Source organism: Cylas formicarius, unplaced genomic scaffold (assembly GCF_029955315.1).
Source record: "Cylas formicarius isolate icCylForm1 unplaced genomic scaffold, icCylForm1.1 PGA_scaffold_6__28_contigs__length_40554024, whole genome shotgun sequence".
Classification (NCBI taxonomy): Eukaryota; Metazoa; Arthropoda; class Insecta; order Coleoptera; family Brentidae; genus Cylas; species Cylas formicarius.
The window spans coordinates 5,905,530-5,925,162 of record NW_026844347.1 but is presented as its reverse complement, the minus strand read 5'-3'; the positions used below and the strand labels follow the sequence as shown (position 1 = coordinate 5,925,162).

The following is a 19,633-nucleotide window of genomic DNA, read 5'->3' as shown; positions in this document are numbered from 1 at the left end:
ATCTCACACACTCACCTGCAGTTTGCTACATTGAGCATATTGTCATTTTAAAATATAAGATTTAAAAAAAAAGCAGTACCGCATCAATGTTTTAAAGATTATTGAAGCTCTTAAAATAATTTGTTTAGTTACTTTTAGAATTTGATATATATTTAGAGTTTCGAAAATAAAAATGAACATCTATAATTATAATGTTTATTTTAAAAGTACTATCAGTCTATATTTGCCGTTTTTTTATTTTACTGATATATTTTTAGGTACTTTCGGCTGCAAAAAGGGCCTGGTTTCTTCAGAAACATCGACAGAACGGAGCTGCTGATACAGCAAATCACCATTCATCAAGTTCTCAAGGTTTGCCGTCAGTCGGCGACACACTGACCAACACAAACAGCGTCACAAATACGACAAAGTCAGTACCGTTAGAAACCAGCTGTTAACTTCTGACGATTTTGTTAATTTATTTATTTTCACTGCCTATTTCTCTCACTGAAAAAATAATTGCATGTGATTCTGATAAATAATATAAGGTACAGAAAAAAATGCGGCGTCGTATTGCTGAATTTGAAAAATTTTGGAGGAATAGGCTAAATTATGGTAAGTTTACAACTAAATTTGTGCCAAAACTGTGCCTAACTAAATTAGTAGAATAACAACTACCTTCTTGAAATGAAAATTTCTGTGATCTTTTTAGAAATGCGTATCCCTAAGCAAGTGTTTTTGTTTTTTCGTGTTATAGATTTGTCTCAACTTCTTATATACTATGACTTTTAAGGAATTTAATTATAGGTTTAAGATTTACATTTTATAATATTTGTATAACGTTATTAGTTCCTTATTCATGAAGCATTTTTTGTATTGTTCATAATTCATTTTTGTTGAAAATTAGCACTGATACAGATCGACGCATTTTTGTTTCCAGTATTAATATGTAGAAGTGTTTTGATCTTTTGTTGTACCTATTTAATTTATTTCCTTTTAAGGCTGATCTAAAAATTAAAGCTTATAATAGTTTGTAAGTGTTGTTAAATTATAATTTATGTTTGTAGCATTGTCAGTATTTTTGTATGAAAATAGAAAATATAGCTAAATAGTACTTTTTTCTGGTCGTAGTATACAAGCAAAGATCATAAAAACTGATAAATCTATCTAGGACCGAGGAAATAAGAAGTGAACGCAATTACATGCATGTGTGATAAATTTATAAAATATTAGGACAAAAAAATATAGTATAGTATGTCACAAATTAAAATTTTTCCATTCTTTGCATAGATACTAGGTTTTTTGAATCAGAAAAATTGTTGTTTTGATACAAGATTGAATTGATATAAGCAGAAGATAACTAAAAATTAATGTGTCCATCACCTTTGTGATTCATATCACTTGTTGCGTCTTAATTGCAAGTTTAACAGAACTGGGATCATATACTTCAAAATTACCAGACGAAATGAGTCTCATCTTTCCTGATTTCTGTCGTTTTTAAATAATTTGTTAATTCGTAATGTTTTTGCTTTAGTTTGGTACTAAGCATATGCTCATTATCACAGGTTTCCTATGAGCAAAAAATTGGTTTAAAGTTTTAGGAAAAACTTTTCTCCTTTAAGGATTACTTTAAATACAGGCTTTTCAGTTTTAATGCCTGCTTTTTTTTTACAGAAAATTTATTTACTAGATTATTCGCAATGATGTAAAGTCAATCTTTTATAATATATAATTATAATCTTTGGTATATGTACAAAAAATTTAACAAAATACTTATTGCTAAAGATTTTAAATTACAAAGTGATTGTCTCTCAACATAAAAAAATATAATTTGAAGGTCGAAGATGAAACACAAAAATGTGTAAAGACTAGTGCACAACGAAAGTATGAGATAAATGTTGCATCCTGCAACTAATGCAGTCATATTAACTTAACAGTCTTTAATAATAAATACTTAGAACCTAAAAAAATTATTTCATACATTTATCTTGGGGGTTTGCTTCACGTTCTTTTCTTCAAATTTTTGCTGCAACGAAGCCACATTTGAGTTTTGTTTAGCTGCGTTTTTTACCCCGACGGAAGTAGTTTTTCCTGCATCGGAGTTCGCTTTGTTTAATTTTGTTGCTGTTGGAAGTTTTGCCTCGACCTTTTTGTCTTGATGTGACTTAAAAGATACAGACCTTAAGTTGCAGTTTTTTAAATTTGGTTTGGTTTGAGTATTTACAACGGGTTTTGAGGCAGGTAGAGAAGGTTTTTTGGTAGTAGATCCACCATTTAACACATCTGGCTCCTTGGAACCAGAATTTGTATTGCAACTGGTAACGAGGTCAGGACTGTTGGTTACTGACCTGTTTGATTTTAACGATATCTGAGAAGGAGGCCTACTTGGCGAAGGCTTCCTTGTCCGTAAGTTAGGCGGTGTCACTTGCCGATTCACGGCATTTTTAGGGGCCGTTTTGTTGGAAGTTGTTGAAGTATTTTTGCTTGTAGCAGAGGTTTTTGATTTTTTTGAATCCACCACTTTACTCTTATCAAAAGTGTTATCACTATTTGTATCACTAACCTTCTTCACATTATGTATGGCGGCTAAAGGACCGGGAGGCCTTTTGAAAGTTGAGGAAAATGACTTTGTTGAATCTGATTTAAAAGTACCTAAAATTGGTTTTGATGGTTTTTCTTCAGCATTTGAGCCTGTCGACTGTTGTAGAGGTACATTAACAGCGGATGGATGAATGTAACCACTTGAAGTTGAACTGCCACTAGATTTCAAATTACTCATGTTGCTGTACTCGCTTTCCGAGACTTTGTAAATTGAAGAGGTGTTAACATAGGTGTCCGAAGAATCGGGCGATAATAAACAACCTTTCTTTTCTTCGGCTTCCTTCTTTTTTCTATTCAAAGTAGAGGTGGAATAAATAGAATCAAAATTCCTATTTTGAATTTCGGAAACAATTTCTCCCAGCAAACCCAAACCACTATCATTCAGCTGGGAAGTGTTTTTAACAACGACCGATTGAGCAGGAACGGGCGATTCTTCAATTACCGCGTATATATTATCCGAACTAGTCGGACTGCTCTCTTTACTTAATGAAACCGCTTCATTCAAACAGTCGTCATATTGATTACTGCTAAACTCGTCATCTCCCTTGGACACGTTCATTTCTGATATCTGTAAAGGTGGTCTAGGCGGTGGAGGACTTTTTGGCCTTACTCCCGATGGAATACTAAGGGGCCTCTTGAATCCTGCCGCTTGTCTCATAGATCCAAAGGTCTGTATATTTGGTCTTTGCGTTGGTGTAGTTACTCTCATACTCTGGGCTCTCATAATAACCGCTTTTTTAGCGGCCGCGTCTACGGGCAAACTCGTTGCGGGTATATCGATTTTCGTTTGCGGTACGGGGTCCGAAATTTGCAGATTTCTCAAAGTCTCTTTGTCCAAAATCTTCGAAGCCTTCACTTGATGCGCTTTCGGTAATGAATTTGAGTGCATCAAAGGTTTCTTGTCCACTGATCTCAAAAATGATGTTATTCTAGTTAATGGTCCCGCGCTAGTGTGTTCTTTATCTTTAGGCATTTTCCTGGATGAATCCGGTTTCACATCTACATGCAAAACAGTATGACTCATACCGTCCGGCGAGGACAGTGGCCTTGAGTTTTCTGTCTTTGGTGCATCAGGAGCTGGTCTCACAGGCACTTTAGCTGCATTCTTCAATGGCGATAGCAACTCCTTGGCGTTAGAAGTCGAACTTTCCAGAACAGGAGAGGAGATGATTGGTCTTGCAGTACTACCTGGGTTGGGTGGCGGTAATGTAGGTAAGTTTGAAGATGCAGATTCAGAGCTCTGATTGCTATGTAGAAGTGAGCTATTTCTGATTAAATTAATTTTTTGTACTGGTTTATCAAAAAGACTCAATTTAGGAGATTTCACAGTGGCAGTTGGTATTGGTGGACAGGGTTTTGTATAATTCGTGGTGCTCTTTATTGATGACCAACTCGATGTTGTGACTATAGGAGGCAGCGGTGCACTTCTCGCAGGTTCGGATGGTTTATTCTTTGCTGAAGTGAGACTAAAACCTTTGAAATTTCCAAAAAAGTCGTTGTTAAAGCCTGAAGCAGGAGCATTGTCGCCATGAAGAAGTGAATGGTTGTCCTCTGTTCTTTTGGCGGTTTCACTTGGAAACGATGAGCCTCTCGATTTGGATGGAGATTTTGACCTGCGAGGATAGCAACAAAGCATTTTTTAGACGCGATTCTAAAAAGTAGCACCAAATTGTTACAAAACATCACAGAGATGTTTGATAACCTATTTCTTAAAAAACAAAGAAAATCAATACATGCCGGGCATGTGCAGAAAACAAATGGACATTTAAAATGTGGTGGTTAATAAAAGCAGTTGAAGAAAACAACGACAGCTTATAAAAGAAACTATATTGCATTTTTGAAGTTGGGTTAAAAGACTTAGTACCACTGAAACACTTAAAACTAGACCCCATAAAAACTACTAAATTATCGGACAAATCTACACAAATACTACATAACAAATACAAAAGTGAAAAGCATGCAGACAATTAGCTTAATTGAGCATTATTCAGGCCTAGCAATTAATTATAGAAATGTATAACAAAAAGTTAAACTTCTTTCTGAAATACTAAATGAAAATAACTATTTTATTACAAATTGTAAGTAAATTATATTTATCAAAGTAAATTCACGATCATTTCAGAACCATATATATTTTAAACACAACTAGACCCATGAAATACAATTCAATGTTGCATAGCTGACACCTCTTCAATTAAGGAGAGTCAATAAATATTCCGGCGGTGAAAAGGTGAGAGATCCAGAAGAAGCAAATACTTAATTATAACAAAAATTTAAATGAAACCATATTATCTTTGATTTTTTGTTTTAATTAACTTCTAATGTTGATATCTGTGATTGTGATTAAAATGTTCTCATAATTATATCAAGGGAACAAACAAAAACAAACATGAAAGATTATCACAGTTATTGTCTGTGTTGGCCCACACTCCAAAATCAGGTTTTGGAGAAATTGAAATTAATTTTTTTTGCCATATCTCTTACACATACTTTTGATCCTGCAACAGAACCTAGGTTACTATCGGCACATTCAGTGCCGACAATGTTATAAGAATTTATATTAAGATTCTGTGATGAATTTGCCATGATGATTGGTGATGCATGTGTGACAATTGGTAGGCACCTATCTAATTTGGGGGCACTTCCCCCGCTTTTGCTTGCACCAACAATATTAATTAATTTGAACGTTTTCAAATTTTTAAAAGACATTCGTCGAAATGTAGGTTCTGATTGAGGAGCCAGCACTATATCATCATTATTATATAATACGTTGCTTCTATCCAGAACTTTATGTTTAAACTCGTCTGTGATTGTGTTACTTCTGACAATACCATCGGGGTTAGTTGTTGATATTAGGGTAGATTTGCTTATTTCTAAATTAGGCTTATTGCGTGACACTTGCTCACAAACAGTAGGGATGGTAGAGCCATTACAAAAGGGACCAACACCTTTACGGAAAGACCACACATGCTGAAAACACTTTTCTACATACGTTGCCGGTTGTGATAACTTCCTGCCGAGTTTCAAATTATATTTGGCATAGTAGGACAAAAATGCGAGTAGAGCTAATGTAGGTATTACTCCGAGGAATAAGATGAACATCGCTTTAACTACCCCTTGTCGAGCTGCAATATATAATATGTGACACCTAAAAATCAATTGAACTGATGTATTTTACCATTTGGATCAGCAGTTGGTCCACTATCTTCCGACCCGCCGAGGCCAGGATATTCACAAAAGGGCGGAGCAAAGCCTTCCTTGCAATGACAGTGACCTTTGTTGTTACACCATCCATTACCATTGCAATCTTTTTCACAAGATAGTGTTTGCTTTCGAAGGCTCAAGACAGGCATGCATTTTTGATTTACACACATCTGAAAAAGGAATGTTATTATAATTATTTGTTTATGTTGTTTCCAACCATACCATCATAATAATAATTTTGCTTATTCCTAAAATTAGGCTCATTCCGTGAAACCATACATAACTTTGTTCCAACCGTAGTCAGACATCGAGTTGCAACTGTAAATTCCTGTCACTAAACTGATTTTTCTGTCCGGCAAAAAATATTCATCGTAAAGTCAGTTGAGTGACAGGAATTTACAGTTCCAAACCGGTGTCTGACTGCGGTTGAAACAAAGCTAACATAGTTTATGTTTTGATTTTGTGGTGTTTCTTGGCTATATTTTTCAAACTGCCCATGATGTACTTTTCAACTATTTCAACAGGTTTAATACTCTGAAATGCGTTTTCCAGTTTTTGTGATTTATTTCTTAAGTTTGAATTTCAATGGTGCTACTATATCTATTAATAATATACCTTTATAAATAATTTATCTTAACATAACCGCGTCGCGGATCCCAAATGCATTGTTTCTTCGGAACGAAACGCACTTTATTTAACTAAAATAGCGTCACTTATAGCACGATTGATAGCTTTTAACGATAAAAAAGATTTAAATTTGTATCAACTTTGTTTGGCCGATTTACTAAATTTTTTTTCAAATTTTTAGGGCTGTCCATTATCACCTTTAGCTTCGTGTTACAGGTAACTAGCGAAACGACGATCTAGCGAATGGAAATGTTATGCGATATTGCTTGGTTCTAACCTTCATTTTTTTGTTGTATTGAAGAGTAATTTATATTAGGTAGGTGATTAGACTCTGGCAAATAACTTGGTCCAAATATGAAATATGGAAGGTAGAATATATAAAAAAGAAAGGCGAAATTTACGGGGAGCGTCAATATCCTGCACATATCCTTGTTGCATCAACTTAGATATGGCAGTACTATCTATAGCGCGATGTTGTAGATGTCACAAAAGTAAAAACGGAATCTAGGAAGATAGTAGTAGTAGGATATGCATGCTCAAAGTAAGTACACTTTAATTAACAACTAAATGAAGAACTTCGACAAATATAAATTATTTCTCTTATTGTTTATTTCAATTTCAAATACAAGAAAGATGGCAGTAGACGAGTATTAACGGAGACGCCCATTATAGCTCCTGTGGGAGCTTTTGGACTTTGGATTTTTAGGGGATAATTAATAATTGCCACATTGTCATTTACATTCTTATTAACCTCTTACTTGTTACTTAATTGTGAACTAAATCTTATAGCACACACAAGAGATTCAATACCTTAAGTTACTGTCTTATCAACGCATTAAGGAAATGACTAGAGAGAATTGGAGAAACACCTTCCAGCATGCCATCGAAGATGAGGAAAAAACGTGCGAACTTGACTACTTGATCTCTCAAACCCGTCAATTATAACGTTAGGTCCTCAGATGATAAAGAATTATGATTTATAAATTATCATTTTTTTATAATTTAATTTCTGTTTAATGTATTCTTTGCATAATGTTTAATTAAAAATAAGGATACCTAATATATTATGTACATTATGTCTAATTTTGATTTTCTTAAAATAGAATCCCCTTCCTTTTAGGAATGCCCTAGGGATGAATAATAATAAGCAAAACCCGTAAATTGATCCAAACGCGGGTGGTACCACCTGCACTCACTAACAAGAAAGATTTCTCTGAAATCCATACCAAACAATCAAAGCATAATGAGGTTTTATTCCTATTTACTGTAAAATTCAAAGCTTGTGGAAAACTTCCTACCTTTCCTTCACCACATTTGGCACCATCTGGAGTTAAACCGGGATCAATTTGATTTGTACCTAAATCTACAATGGCAGTTCTGCAAGGAATGATTGATCCTTTTTTGTTAATAAATCTATGTGACAAAATTGATACAGATTCCATTCCAAATTCTAACCTTTCATTTAAATGTTTACAATGCAACATTCCACACAATGCACTCCTAAAATAATACAAAATTAATATAGAATCAAAATTCTACCACTTTCATTTTACAACTTACTCTTGGTCACATTTGAAATAGGACTGGTTGAATTTGTTGTACCCACAATTGCCATATCGATCGCCTTTCATGTTCATTTCGTAACATAAATCATCGCTCGACTTGCCGGTCTCGCCCCATAGTAACTTACATTGGTCAGTTCTAAATAAAAATACCATGTCCATTGTGAAATGATAATTAGGAAAAATTAGATTACCTTGTGCGGCAAAATCCGCGATAGCAAAAAGCTCGACCATCGTCGCAAACTTCAGTATCCATTTTGTAAATGTCAGCGGGACAGTATTCCGATTGACCTGTGCAATATTCTGGTAAATCACATTCATAATCGGCAGATCTACATAATGTGCCTGCATTCTTTGGCCTACAGGTCTACAAAACAAATTTGATATAAATATATGAAACGGGCTCCCCATTAATCCTGCATTTGTAGGGATGAGATAAGTACTGAGACTTTTTTACTTAGATATTAATAAAGTCTTTATTTGCCTATTGCAGTTTTTAGCACCATTTTAACGTCGCAGTATAAATATACCCTCAACTTATTGACTATTATTATTACTAGCATAAATTTCGTCTAACATATCACAACTCCAACAGCAGATTTTTGAGTTTTGCCTTAAATAACAGAAAAAAATTGAAAGGGAATCTACAGCTGTGTAGTGGCTTAGTCTGTTAGTTATTCTAATAGCTTTCTTGCACAATGGTTCTGAAAAATTGGAGACTTATCACTTTTATATGTTACATTTAAATATTAGTCGCGACAAGAAATTTACAAATATTTCACATTGTAATAAGGGCCATTTATATAAAGAACTCCAGGAGTGTAGTTTCCTACTAGTGGAAGCGGTTACAAGTGCGGCTGGTTGGTTTTATGGTGGTGGTTGCATATTAAACCAATGTCATGTCAGAAAAGTGTGACGGCAATTCATTTATGTAGAAAAGGAACAGCTGAGGCCCTAATATAATAATAACATTAATTTTAGCAATTAAAAAATATATCTCAAATGCACATTAAATTCAGTCTAATGCAAGTCACCTTACTAGTTATGGCTAAGTTCATATTAATATGCAAATTGAAAACGTAAATTAAAATTATTAAATTAAATTAAATCGCATTGTTATTAAATAAATAAAAAAATAAATTTAATTCTACTAAAGATTTTTATATATCCCAATAAGGGAACTCTTTGACAAACTTTGACATAATATAAAAAAGTTTATGAAATAACTGCGAATCTTCACCGTGATATAATTGACGTGGTCATCCCATTTAAGGAAAAAACTACCCCTAAAGATTTTAACTTTTTGCTGGAATTTATGTAAAAATCGCATTTACAATTCATGTGATAGCCACAGTCAAAATTACGAATTTTTATTCGTTCCAAGTCAGAAGCTTTCATCCTGGAATAATTAATGCATTGGGTTTCCTCTAAAATAAGGGACAGCAGGCTAAAATCTAGCAATTTTTTTACCAGAATTTTTCAGAATACCAGAATAATTAATGCCGCATTATCCGCATAGCAGACAATCCTTTCCTTCGGTAAAATGGAAAATATTCCTATCATATATAACGTAAACAAGATTGGCCCCAGAACCGTGTCCTGTGGCACGCCATACCCTCCATATCTTGTAGGCATGATTTAATTAGTTTTTTTACTAGCCCTCTAATATCTAAGTCTACAAGTCTGTCCAGCAAGATATGGTGCGACACAGTGTCGAATGCCTTGGCCAAATCCAGTAAAACAGTAATAGACTTTTTTCTGTCATTAAAAGATCGGACTATGCTTTTTTCCTAAAAATTGTTTTAATCTAATTTCAATACACTTTTCAAGGACTTTGGGCACACTATGTACTAATGCCATTGGCCAGTAATTTGACATTAGGTTTCTCAAATCTGATTTATATAGAGGGATAATAGGATTGCTTGAAAATATCCGGGAAGGCTCCCTTGGAGAATACCAGGTTAACCAAATATAGCAGTGACATAGTAAAATATTTATGTTTTTCTAATAAGAGCTTTAGATATACCATCCCCAACATTTGAATCCATATTTTTCAGCGATTTTATTATTTATATTAATTCTTTGTAGAATTGGCAAGAATATACTCAAATTATTTTTTTCCACATGTGCATTTGTCTAGAAAGGTTCAATTAAAACAGGCTATATCGCTTAGCATAAGCAAAAATTTAAAACGAATCTAGCGAGAAAAATCAATTGAAATCAACAAGAGTATAATTGCGTAACAAAAAGAGGGTCACTGAAGGTTTATTTTTTAAAAAGTTCACCATTTAGATCTCAAAATATCCATATATGTATGCTTTGTCTGTAAAAAACTAGTGTTACTTACAGTTAAATCACAGCATTCGCCAGTCGCACAGCTGGCATTACTGTGCAACATGCACGTTGTAGCATTACAACATGTATTATCACAATGTTCGGGCAGTCCACAATCGCACTGTTCCCCGGGTTCAACAAATCCATTGCCGCACACCGGACTGTCAAATAAAAACTCGGGCTTGTTTTTCAAGCAATAGTCCATACCATGCGTAAACGCCAACAGCAAATAGTTCAAACTACAAGATGACCAATGGGTAGGAGCAATGGTTGAGCTGCTGGGTGCCATGATACACCGTTCGTCTGGACATTTGCACTCGGTAGTGTCGTGCTCCATACCTAAAATAAGACAAAATTATTACACCGCAAATAAGAAAAACATTGAGATTCTAACCAAAATTGTGTCCCATTTCATGAGCAATAGTAGTTGCAACTAGACCAACTACGTGGGAATGATCAGTGTTGACTCCACCTGAATATTCATAAGTACAGATCGGCCCCTTCAAAGCCTTACCGACAACCCCGTGATCGAAATTAAATTTGCTGCAGAATTAATTGTTTCGGTTATTAAGGACATATAAGCAATTAAAGAATACTTACGACAGTAATTGAGCATTATCGTTGGGGTGTTCCGGAACTAGTTTTTCTCTTCTATAATGCAAAAAGTTTGTGAGCGTGGTGTCGCCATTTGTCGAAAATGTAATTTCGTCATGTTCACTCCATATAACTACTCCCACTAGAGCGATAAAAATATTCAAAGGCGAGTAAAGCTGAAAAGTATAAGATACTTCAACAAAAACTTGAACGTCAGTTCATGTCAAATATGCAAGAATCAGATTTGCGGAAAGTCCATGAACTGATTATTGCAGTTTCGAAATTTCGAAAATTGCGTAAATGTTGCTTACTATGTCTCGTTTAAGAACCATCTCTTTTTAGACAGTGAATGGTTTATTATTAACATTATTGATCGTATAAGGTGATTCATAGTGGATGAGAGATTGGACGTGCGGTGGTGGAAATAAAAAATAATGCAAATTTCTTTTTTTTTTCTTCTGGAAGACAATTTAAAAAGTATATCACATTCCTACACCTAAATATTAAGCTTTTTTAAAATTATTATTTAGAAAATTTAACAGTTAATGTATTATAAGTAGTAAATAGGTATAATTATTTCAGTTTGTCTACACACAACTATTTTATTTCCAAAGTTTCAAATATTCAATAATGTGATAAAGATTTAATTGAAGCTATGTTTTCAACAAAAGTTAGGGAATATAATTAATTTCTCTAAAATAGCCAAGGGAAATTACATGGAGATATACAAAAATAACCAAAAATTGACGACCGGATATCATATATATGTATGGTATTCTATATATACCTATTTCGACTATTGCTACTAGAAATTCAACAGAAACTTATCGACGATCACTTTTTGTTTGTATTTTAAAAACGCTCTACAAAAATTCTTTTATAGAGCGTTTATAATAGGTCCAATTTTTGTTATCAAATTGATACTGACGATACGGTGCAGTGACGGGAGTGCTTGGAAGGAACATTGGAAACAATTGAAAATAAAAGAAGACACCCAATTTACATGTTGTATTACTCAGGTCAACGTTTTTTATAGAAGTTGAAAAAAATAATCACACCTTGACAGCAAGGTAGGATAGGTTGTTCAATTAGAATTAATAAGAGATAGTCATATTGTTCAAAATTTTGAGCGTTTAATTGAAATAAAGATTGTATTTGTACTTATGGTTCTGTCTATTTTTGGATCAATTTTTTCCAGTATTCTTTAAACTTAGATGTGCTTTTTTATATAATTATGCATATAGTTTGTGTGTACACATATTATTGTTAAACTGTTCTATAAAAATATTTTTATTTATATTCGATTTTGATTGAACTTTTTTTGGTGAAACGCTGTCTGCTTTTGCTCTGTACAATACTATACAATACCTTTCTTTAAACCATTTCGCTCAAATTCAATACAAACTACACTTGCAAGGGTAATTTTCAACTTAACTGCATATTAACTTACCGCGTTAATAATGTTGGCAATGTTCTTGCAATGATTTAGAACCTTTCTTTTGTTCTCCCCCAACTCCTTAAATTCTCTATTATCTACAACTAATATCAATTCGACGTATTTGGACTCCTTGTTGGCATTGTAAGGACCTCGTATCAGTTCACTATTTTCAGTCGCTCGTTTATACTAAAAAAGAATATACAAATAAGTCATACAGTTAGGTGTTTTTGTTTTTCACTATGAAAAGCACAGGCAGAAGGGTATCTAGAATTCCAATGAACCGACAAAATCGATCTTTAAGGTTCAACGCAGATAAGGCCGCCAACGCTAGCTTATTACCACTGGCTTCTTGGATTGTTTATGTTATTTTGTATATAATTAAAACGGGGCATGCACGCACGGCCACAGTAGTGGCCTTATATTAATTATATGCACAATAAGAAAAAGAAGCAAGCAAAAAAAAGTTTTTTTTTTAATTTTTTTCTTAGTTTTGCTAGTTTTTAAGAGCCGTTAAATGGTACTACAAAATTTTAATTTTACCTTGTGAAAGCAGTTTTGAAAACAGTCAAATCACTCTTTCCAATACGATAAAAATTAAAAGGAATGGAATCGAAATTAAGCAATACCAAACCCAACCCTTAGCAGAAGGGCTTTTATAGGAGTGCTATTTCAAGCACGAATTCGTTGTCTAGGATATAGCGCGCGATTCTGCGAGAGTAATCCTGTGACGCGACATTTCCGAAACTTGGAAAGGATAGAACCGCTTTCGCAAGGGGAAAAGCAAACATGATGCAAGTGCATGAACATGAAGTCTTAGTAGCAGTAGTAGTAATAACTAGTTAACACTGCAGATTAAGATTAAGACGTGGGAGAATTTGCATAGCAATTGGTCTGCCTTCAATGCGATCAAAATGATCTATTGTGACTCTCTCCATATAGAGTTTTATCTAGATTCGTCGCTCTGCTTTGGCTCGACACTTTCGACTTTAAAGATTGGAAGATACGCTTTTGGGAAAGGATGTAAACGGAACTTCCTCCTCATTTCCGGAACCTTATACGCATACCTTTGGCGTGGTGCAGCTAGCAGAAAACTGTCTGAGCTTCACTCAAGAACTTACCAGACCCTAACGTATTTTTTTTATATATTTGCTTCGTGTATTATTTTTTATTTCGATTGAGAATAATAGAATCTTTTCAAATGTAACAAAACGTGGATCCATCGATCGATCAGAGCTATAAGTACTTCCTTTTATTTTTTTAAAACGAGTTTTATTTATAATATGCCTATATACAGTCTTGTAAATTTCTCAGCATATTTTCAATTTGTAATTTCAATATTAATTATTTTTGCAATATTAGAGCTTCTAGTCTTCGACCCCAAATTTGTAATTGTTTTTGCCTCTGTAAAAATTTTACTTGCAATACTAATTACATACACTTTAAGTAGTCACGAAGAAAATAAATTTAATATTAAATGTAAATTTGATAATCTCGTGCTACGGGGATATGTTTTTGTCAAAAACAAGAGAACATTCACTGACTTAAGTGTCTGATCGTCCCAACTCATGACCAACGTACCTATCTCGCGATAGTGTTAATGAATCTAACGTTTCAAAGTGACATTTTAGCCACGCCAGATTTGTGAATAATAAGGTGTTGAAATTCTACTGAAATAATATAATTGAATCAGTTTAATTTGTTCTGTTGAATATTTCAAAAAGAACAATATTAAATCAATGAGGTTACGTATTTTAATAAAACATAGTATATTATGCAATAAGTGCGGTAAACGGCATTTGACTCACGAGTTTATTTGACACGAGCGGAGCGAGTGACTCAAAAAGTTACCGAACGTGTTGCATACTATATTTTTTCTACGACCGTTAGCTTTTGGGAACATTTTTGGGAAATACCTCCGAAAATATTCGATTGCTCCCAAACCCGTGCGGTAAAATCCCGGAAATGTCCGAAGTGGCTCAGATCCGTGGGAAAGGAAACTGAAGTGATAAAGTGACGCTTCCCGCACGCTAGATCAGTGTGTAATTAGGCATTTAATTCATTAATACTATATTTGCTTCTAATTATTATTATTTATACAGTTTAAAACTCGTGGATTAAAAAATAAGTCGGGTTTCATTCGGGACATTGACAAATCCGTTAGTTGCTTTTTATCTCTAAATTTTGACGACGCGTACTTGTATCTTGTATCTGGCCAAGTGAGAATTTTTCATGTTGAAATTTAAAAGTTTTGCGAAATTCCCCAGCCAAAATCTATAAAAATTCCAAAAGTTTTTTAGAAATGCATGTGCACAATCTGCACTATGCAAGTCACTTCGAGCATTTCCCATACATGAGTCACGGGTTGAGGAGCGATTGGATTGTTTCGGTTGTATTCATCCAATACGTTGATAATCTTTTTCAGTCGCTCGTAATGTAAGTATGTCTAATATACTTTTTAATTAGTTTTGAGAATTCTAAAATAAATTTTACAAAATATTAGAAAGGTATTTTTTACATTAAACTAGCTAACAATATTTTTGGTATGTAGAACTTAGAATGAAAACCAAGTAAATAATTTTGTAGTTATCGAGCTGGTGCGAGATTTTCAAATAAGGAATGTTCTTTCAATTTCGCCATGATTGATGATAGATTTATTTCAATTTCACTTCCAAATAGTTATATATCGAAGGATATGTTTACAAATTTATTATAATTTTTCTAACATTTTTATTATCATCATTATCAAAGGATGAAAATATAGTAATGCAAAAAGCGTAAAGCGTGCTTTCTATATGATAAAACGAACTTGAAACTAAATCACAATTGCTGCAAGACGGAAATCACTTCGGACATTATTAATTTTTGATCTTAATCCCATTTTTTCTACGTTACATTAATTTGGTTTATAGTAAAACATTCATAAACACCCAATGATTCCAATTTGAAGTGCAGACTGAATTTGGATTTCAGGTGTCCAGCTAAGGGTTTTAAAAATTCCAATTTAAGCAAATTTGCACACAAATTTACAAGAAATGCTAACTTACCCTTAAGAATTTATTATCAGTGGCAGCATGTTTGTAGCGCGGATCACTTGCATCACCAGAATAGCCACATGTTTTGTTGTGTTCTTTCAAATCAGAATGCTTGTATAAAAAATGCGCATCTTCTACGCTTAAACCTAAATTTTTGCTATTTCGTTCTATGTAACGCATCTCGATGCCATCAAAGATCACTCCGGACAAACCATCGCAGGTGGATAATGCTACCCAAGAATTCTGCTTCCCTCTGACTTTTCCATTGTAATGGCAGATATCTACTTCCTAAAATGTTGACCTTTTAATTATTTTCAACGCGTAACAGTAACCCAATAAATGGAAAATGTTAGTTTGCTATTTTCTCATACTTTTTAAAAAATATTTCTTTACTTAAAATATTACATGATTCTGACTATGCAATAATGATTATACACTATTATATGTAGGAGCATAAACTAAAACTAATGAAAGTAATGCTTACATATGAAACTACAATGACTTTAAAAACAAAGCCGTTTTTGATAAAACAGATCAGTATTTCTATCAAATCAACAAAATGCCTTAAATTATTGAAGAAACATGTCTCAAAAAAATTACTTTCCAACAATTGCAACAACCAAATTGGTATTTATGCGATCACAATATTATATTTAATTTTAATGAAGCCTTCCAAATAGGAGCTTTATAGCAAGGATTACGAGGTTCTACTTTTGGTTACCCTTGATGATTGACCACGATATCTATACATACCTCAATAGACGGCCTACGCACTTTGTACTTTCCCTTTTCTTGATGTTTCTGGAAAAAGCCTTTGGGGATAAGTTGCTTGTTTAATGTCAAATCCAAAATCATCTCTTGTCCGTCAACTTCCATCGTAATTTGCACATAATTCGCATGCGCACCTCCCTGAAATTTAATAATAATCCTTGGTTTATGGCATGTCATTTCAATTATGATAAACGTAAGATTTAGAAAGGAAAACTACTATGATAAAAAAGCAGCAGTGCGCGGAGTTGTACAATAATAATAATAATGGTCCACTGAAAATGGTCCTCATAATTATTAAAAACAATGTTTATTGATTTTTTATTATTGATTTTGTTTTGATTTTCAGAAGATTCAATACAGTGTTAAAATCTCCTAAGTAAACTGCGGTAAAATGATTCACAATGGACAACATTAATTTATCAATTGTTCAAACCAGGGTTTTGTTCATTCGAATTTGCTAAAATTTCCTTGCGTTTTTGTTGATACTTAACAATGTTTGTTTCACAAAAATATGTCTTAAATGCTGTAAACTGGAATTTTGCCTGTGTTATTGTTCTTCGTTATTGTAAAAACTTATTAATTATTTTATGACTTAAATTTATATATATTTTGCCAAAAGAACGAAAATTAGTATTTAATAATATCCTGAAAGTATACAGAAAATATTTCCAAAGATGGCAACATTATTTTCTTTTTACAAATTTGAAATTAGTTTTCAGCATTAGTCCCATAAGTATCTTCACCTCAAGTCTTTACCACAATTACTTTACGAAATAGGGCCGGGTGTCCTTAAATGGTCAATTTTAATTTCTGGAAAAATTTATCTGCCTGAGTTCAAAATAAAATTTGCTCTTAATATATTTGGTCTCCATTGGAACACGGCTGTATGCCATATTCAGCTCTCCAGAACTTTTAATACAACATCAAGGTAAATCAACAAGAATATCGATTCAGAAAAAAAAAAAGAATATGGTGCGCGTTATCTGTAGTAATCAGAAGCAATTGCAATGTACAAATCAAAGCAAGCAAAGCCCAAAAAGATAAACTTTTGTTTATCTATCCTAACAGAAAATTCGAAGTAAATAAAAATAATTTATTGAAGTGAATAATCGTTAACTGTAGTACTTTTACTTGAATTTTTTATTTAGTTAAGATCGACACATGTGTTAAATTTTACTGGGTATAGTATGCAGTATCCACGATGCACGGCAGCGATTTTATTTCTCGGAAAGGGATTGGCTGATTTTTGTCGCGAGGGCGCCGAATTTATTTTTATGATCGATGTCTGATCGATAGAGAATTAGAAGGCATTTAAAAATTGGGTTGCGACCATAAAGTAAAAAAATAAACACAAAATGTTATTTTCATTTTAAGTATTATTTGTTTGCTTTTTATTTGGTGTATTGAGTTCTTATATTCATATTTTAGTTTAGTTTAGATGCGGTTTTCACTAGGTTTTGGGGTCCTTATTTTGATAACAATAATGGCCAAAAATTTTAATATAATTCGTAATTGAATTTCGATTTGACTTTAACAATAATGGCCAAAAATTTTAATATAATTCGTAATTGAATTTCGATTTGACTTTAACGAGTTTCTTGTGTTTTGGTTAGTTAATGTTATATCATCAAAATGATCCTTAAACAGTTCATGCCCAAAAACTTTGACTTTTATCCAACCTCCTACGGTCCCTTTTAAGCAAATTTTACTATGCTTTTTAGTCAAAGATGACGCTCCAACAAAACGCTTGCTGATAAAACGCAATAAAATGCTAGTGTTGATTGTAGTGAACCTAAACATAGTTCATATTTTATGGGAAATAGTAAATAAGGCGAGTCGTCTACATTTAGAGACTAATAGAGTCTTTTGCTGATTGCTGTCAAGATTAAAAATCAAGGTTACAAAATATTTCGAGATTCAATAGTATATTTTTCCCTTCTAGAAATAGCATTACACCCATCAATTTTAAACTTAATTTGAAAAATAGTGAAACGAATGAAACAAAAACTATTCCACAAAATGTAAAAATGTGTCCTTACCTTCTCTTCAGTCGTCGACACCTGCCTCTTCTCTCTTCCATGGTATATTTTCGGCTTAACAAGTGTATGGTGGTTAAAATCTACGGCAGGATGTTGTTCAGCTGGAACAAAAAGGACAAGTTGAAAAGTGGATTTATATTTTCGCCGACGCCAATTTAAAGTTGTAACGTTTATTTGCCACAAATTAAACAGCTGCAAAATTTGTTTAATGAAACGGACGTAAACCCAGAGCGTTAACCTAATACTGGTGGATCGTTTATAAAAATTGCTCTTATTAGAGTCAGTTTACTTTAACGGTAATAGCGGTTCCACATTGTCGTACCCACTCCTAATTTACCCTAAGATCAAAACCAATAATTGAACACCTAGGTTAGCGGATAGCGAATTTAGATTTAGAAATCACATTAATTTTCTATGTTTAATAACAAGTCAGTGTTTGATGTTTTTTAGAAGCATAGTGAAGCATATTTTTCAAGGAATTTGATCACGTTAAAATAGCTTTTTGTGTTATTTTTTTTTGTGACAAACTTATTTGAAATAAGTATATCCAATGATTGTTCAGAATACACAAAACTAATCAAAACGACTGAATTCGACAAAGTTCAAGGTCATCAATTAGTTTGCAGCTTAACTTAATTTACGCTGACAGAAATTTAATTGAAATAAACGGTGTAGTACTGTTAATGGTGAATACATTTTGGTCGATTTAAAAAGAAAAGAACAAATTAAATACTAAAAAATTCGGAACAAGTTATAATAATGGTTATGCTATGCAAGAATAAATAACAACTGGGTTACACCAGATCTAATACAATTAATAAAACAAAGAGATAATGCATATAAACACTGTAAAAACAATCCAAATAAAAACCATTTAAAAATCAAATTCAAGAATTTGAAAAATAACATAAATAATCGAATAAAAACATTAAAAAACCAAACTTTCAACGTAAATTGCAAAAGCCGAAAATGATTCACGAAAACAATGGGATATTGTCAATTCCTTAATTAGGAGTAAATCAACCAAACAATGCATAAAAAAGTTAGAAACAGACAGTAACAGAAGAACAAGTAATGAAGACCTCGTACATATAATAAAAACTTTACAGATATAGGGTTAGATATTGTTAATTGAGGACGAGAAAAATTCTCTAAGCACGATGTTAACGTTTAACGAAGTGTCATGTAAAAATATTTATTTTTGGAACCAACTAGTGAAACTGAGATTGCTAATGATATAAAAATCGTTTAAACAAATGCCGATGGTGTAACATATCAGGATCTTGTCAACCTGAATCAATACATTGTACCTATTTTAGTATTATTAATAAATAATATATTGGTTACTGGAGAATTTCCAGAGGAACTAAAAATTGTTACAGTATGTACAATATATAAATCGGAGTCGAGGACGTCGAGAAGCAATATCACTCATAAGTACTTTTCTAAAAA

General features: G+C 33.0%; 2 protein-coding genes across 2 annotated transcripts in view; one reads left to right on the top strand and one right to left on the bottom strand.

Annotated features, from left to right (window-relative positions):
• Positions 1–1,411, top strand: part of LOC132703318 (probable G-protein coupled receptor Mth-like 1) — a 107,717-nt gene extending 106,306 nt beyond the window's left edge. The window contains exon 7 of the mRNA XM_060672492.1: positions 258–1,411. Within this exon, the coding sequence (XP_060528475.1) occupies positions 258–437 (180 nt within the window). The 3' untranslated portion in view covers positions 438–1,411. The remainder of the gene's footprint in view (positions 1–257) is intronic.
• Positions 1,412–1,694: 283 nt separating this feature from the next.
• Positions 1,695–19,633, bottom strand: part of LOC132703458 (disintegrin and metalloproteinase domain-containing protein 12) — a 51,751-nt gene continuing 33,812 nt past the window's right edge. Inside the window, exons 2-14 of the mRNA XM_060672723.1 lie at positions 18,182–18,282; positions 16,125–16,280; positions 15,384–15,659; positions 12,352–12,525; positions 10,908–11,077; positions 10,702–10,850; positions 10,321–10,646; positions 8,168–8,340; positions 7,972–8,112; positions 7,710–7,911; positions 5,759–5,954; positions 5,573–5,705; positions 1,695–4,193 (exon numbers count right to left, since the gene is read on the bottom strand). Of these exons, the coding sequence (XP_060528706.1) occupies positions 1,955–4,193; positions 5,573–5,705; positions 5,759–5,954; positions 7,710–7,911; positions 7,972–8,112; positions 8,168–8,340; positions 10,321–10,646; positions 10,702–10,850; positions 10,908–11,077; positions 12,352–12,525; positions 15,384–15,659; positions 16,125–16,280; positions 18,182–18,282 (4,436 nt within the window). The 3' untranslated portion in view covers positions 1,695–1,954. The remainder of the gene's footprint in view (positions 4,194–5,572; positions 5,706–5,758; positions 5,955–7,709; positions 7,912–7,971; positions 8,113–8,167; positions 8,341–10,320; positions 10,647–10,701; positions 10,851–10,907; positions 11,078–12,351; positions 12,526–15,383; positions 15,660–16,124; positions 16,281–18,181; positions 18,283–19,633) is intronic.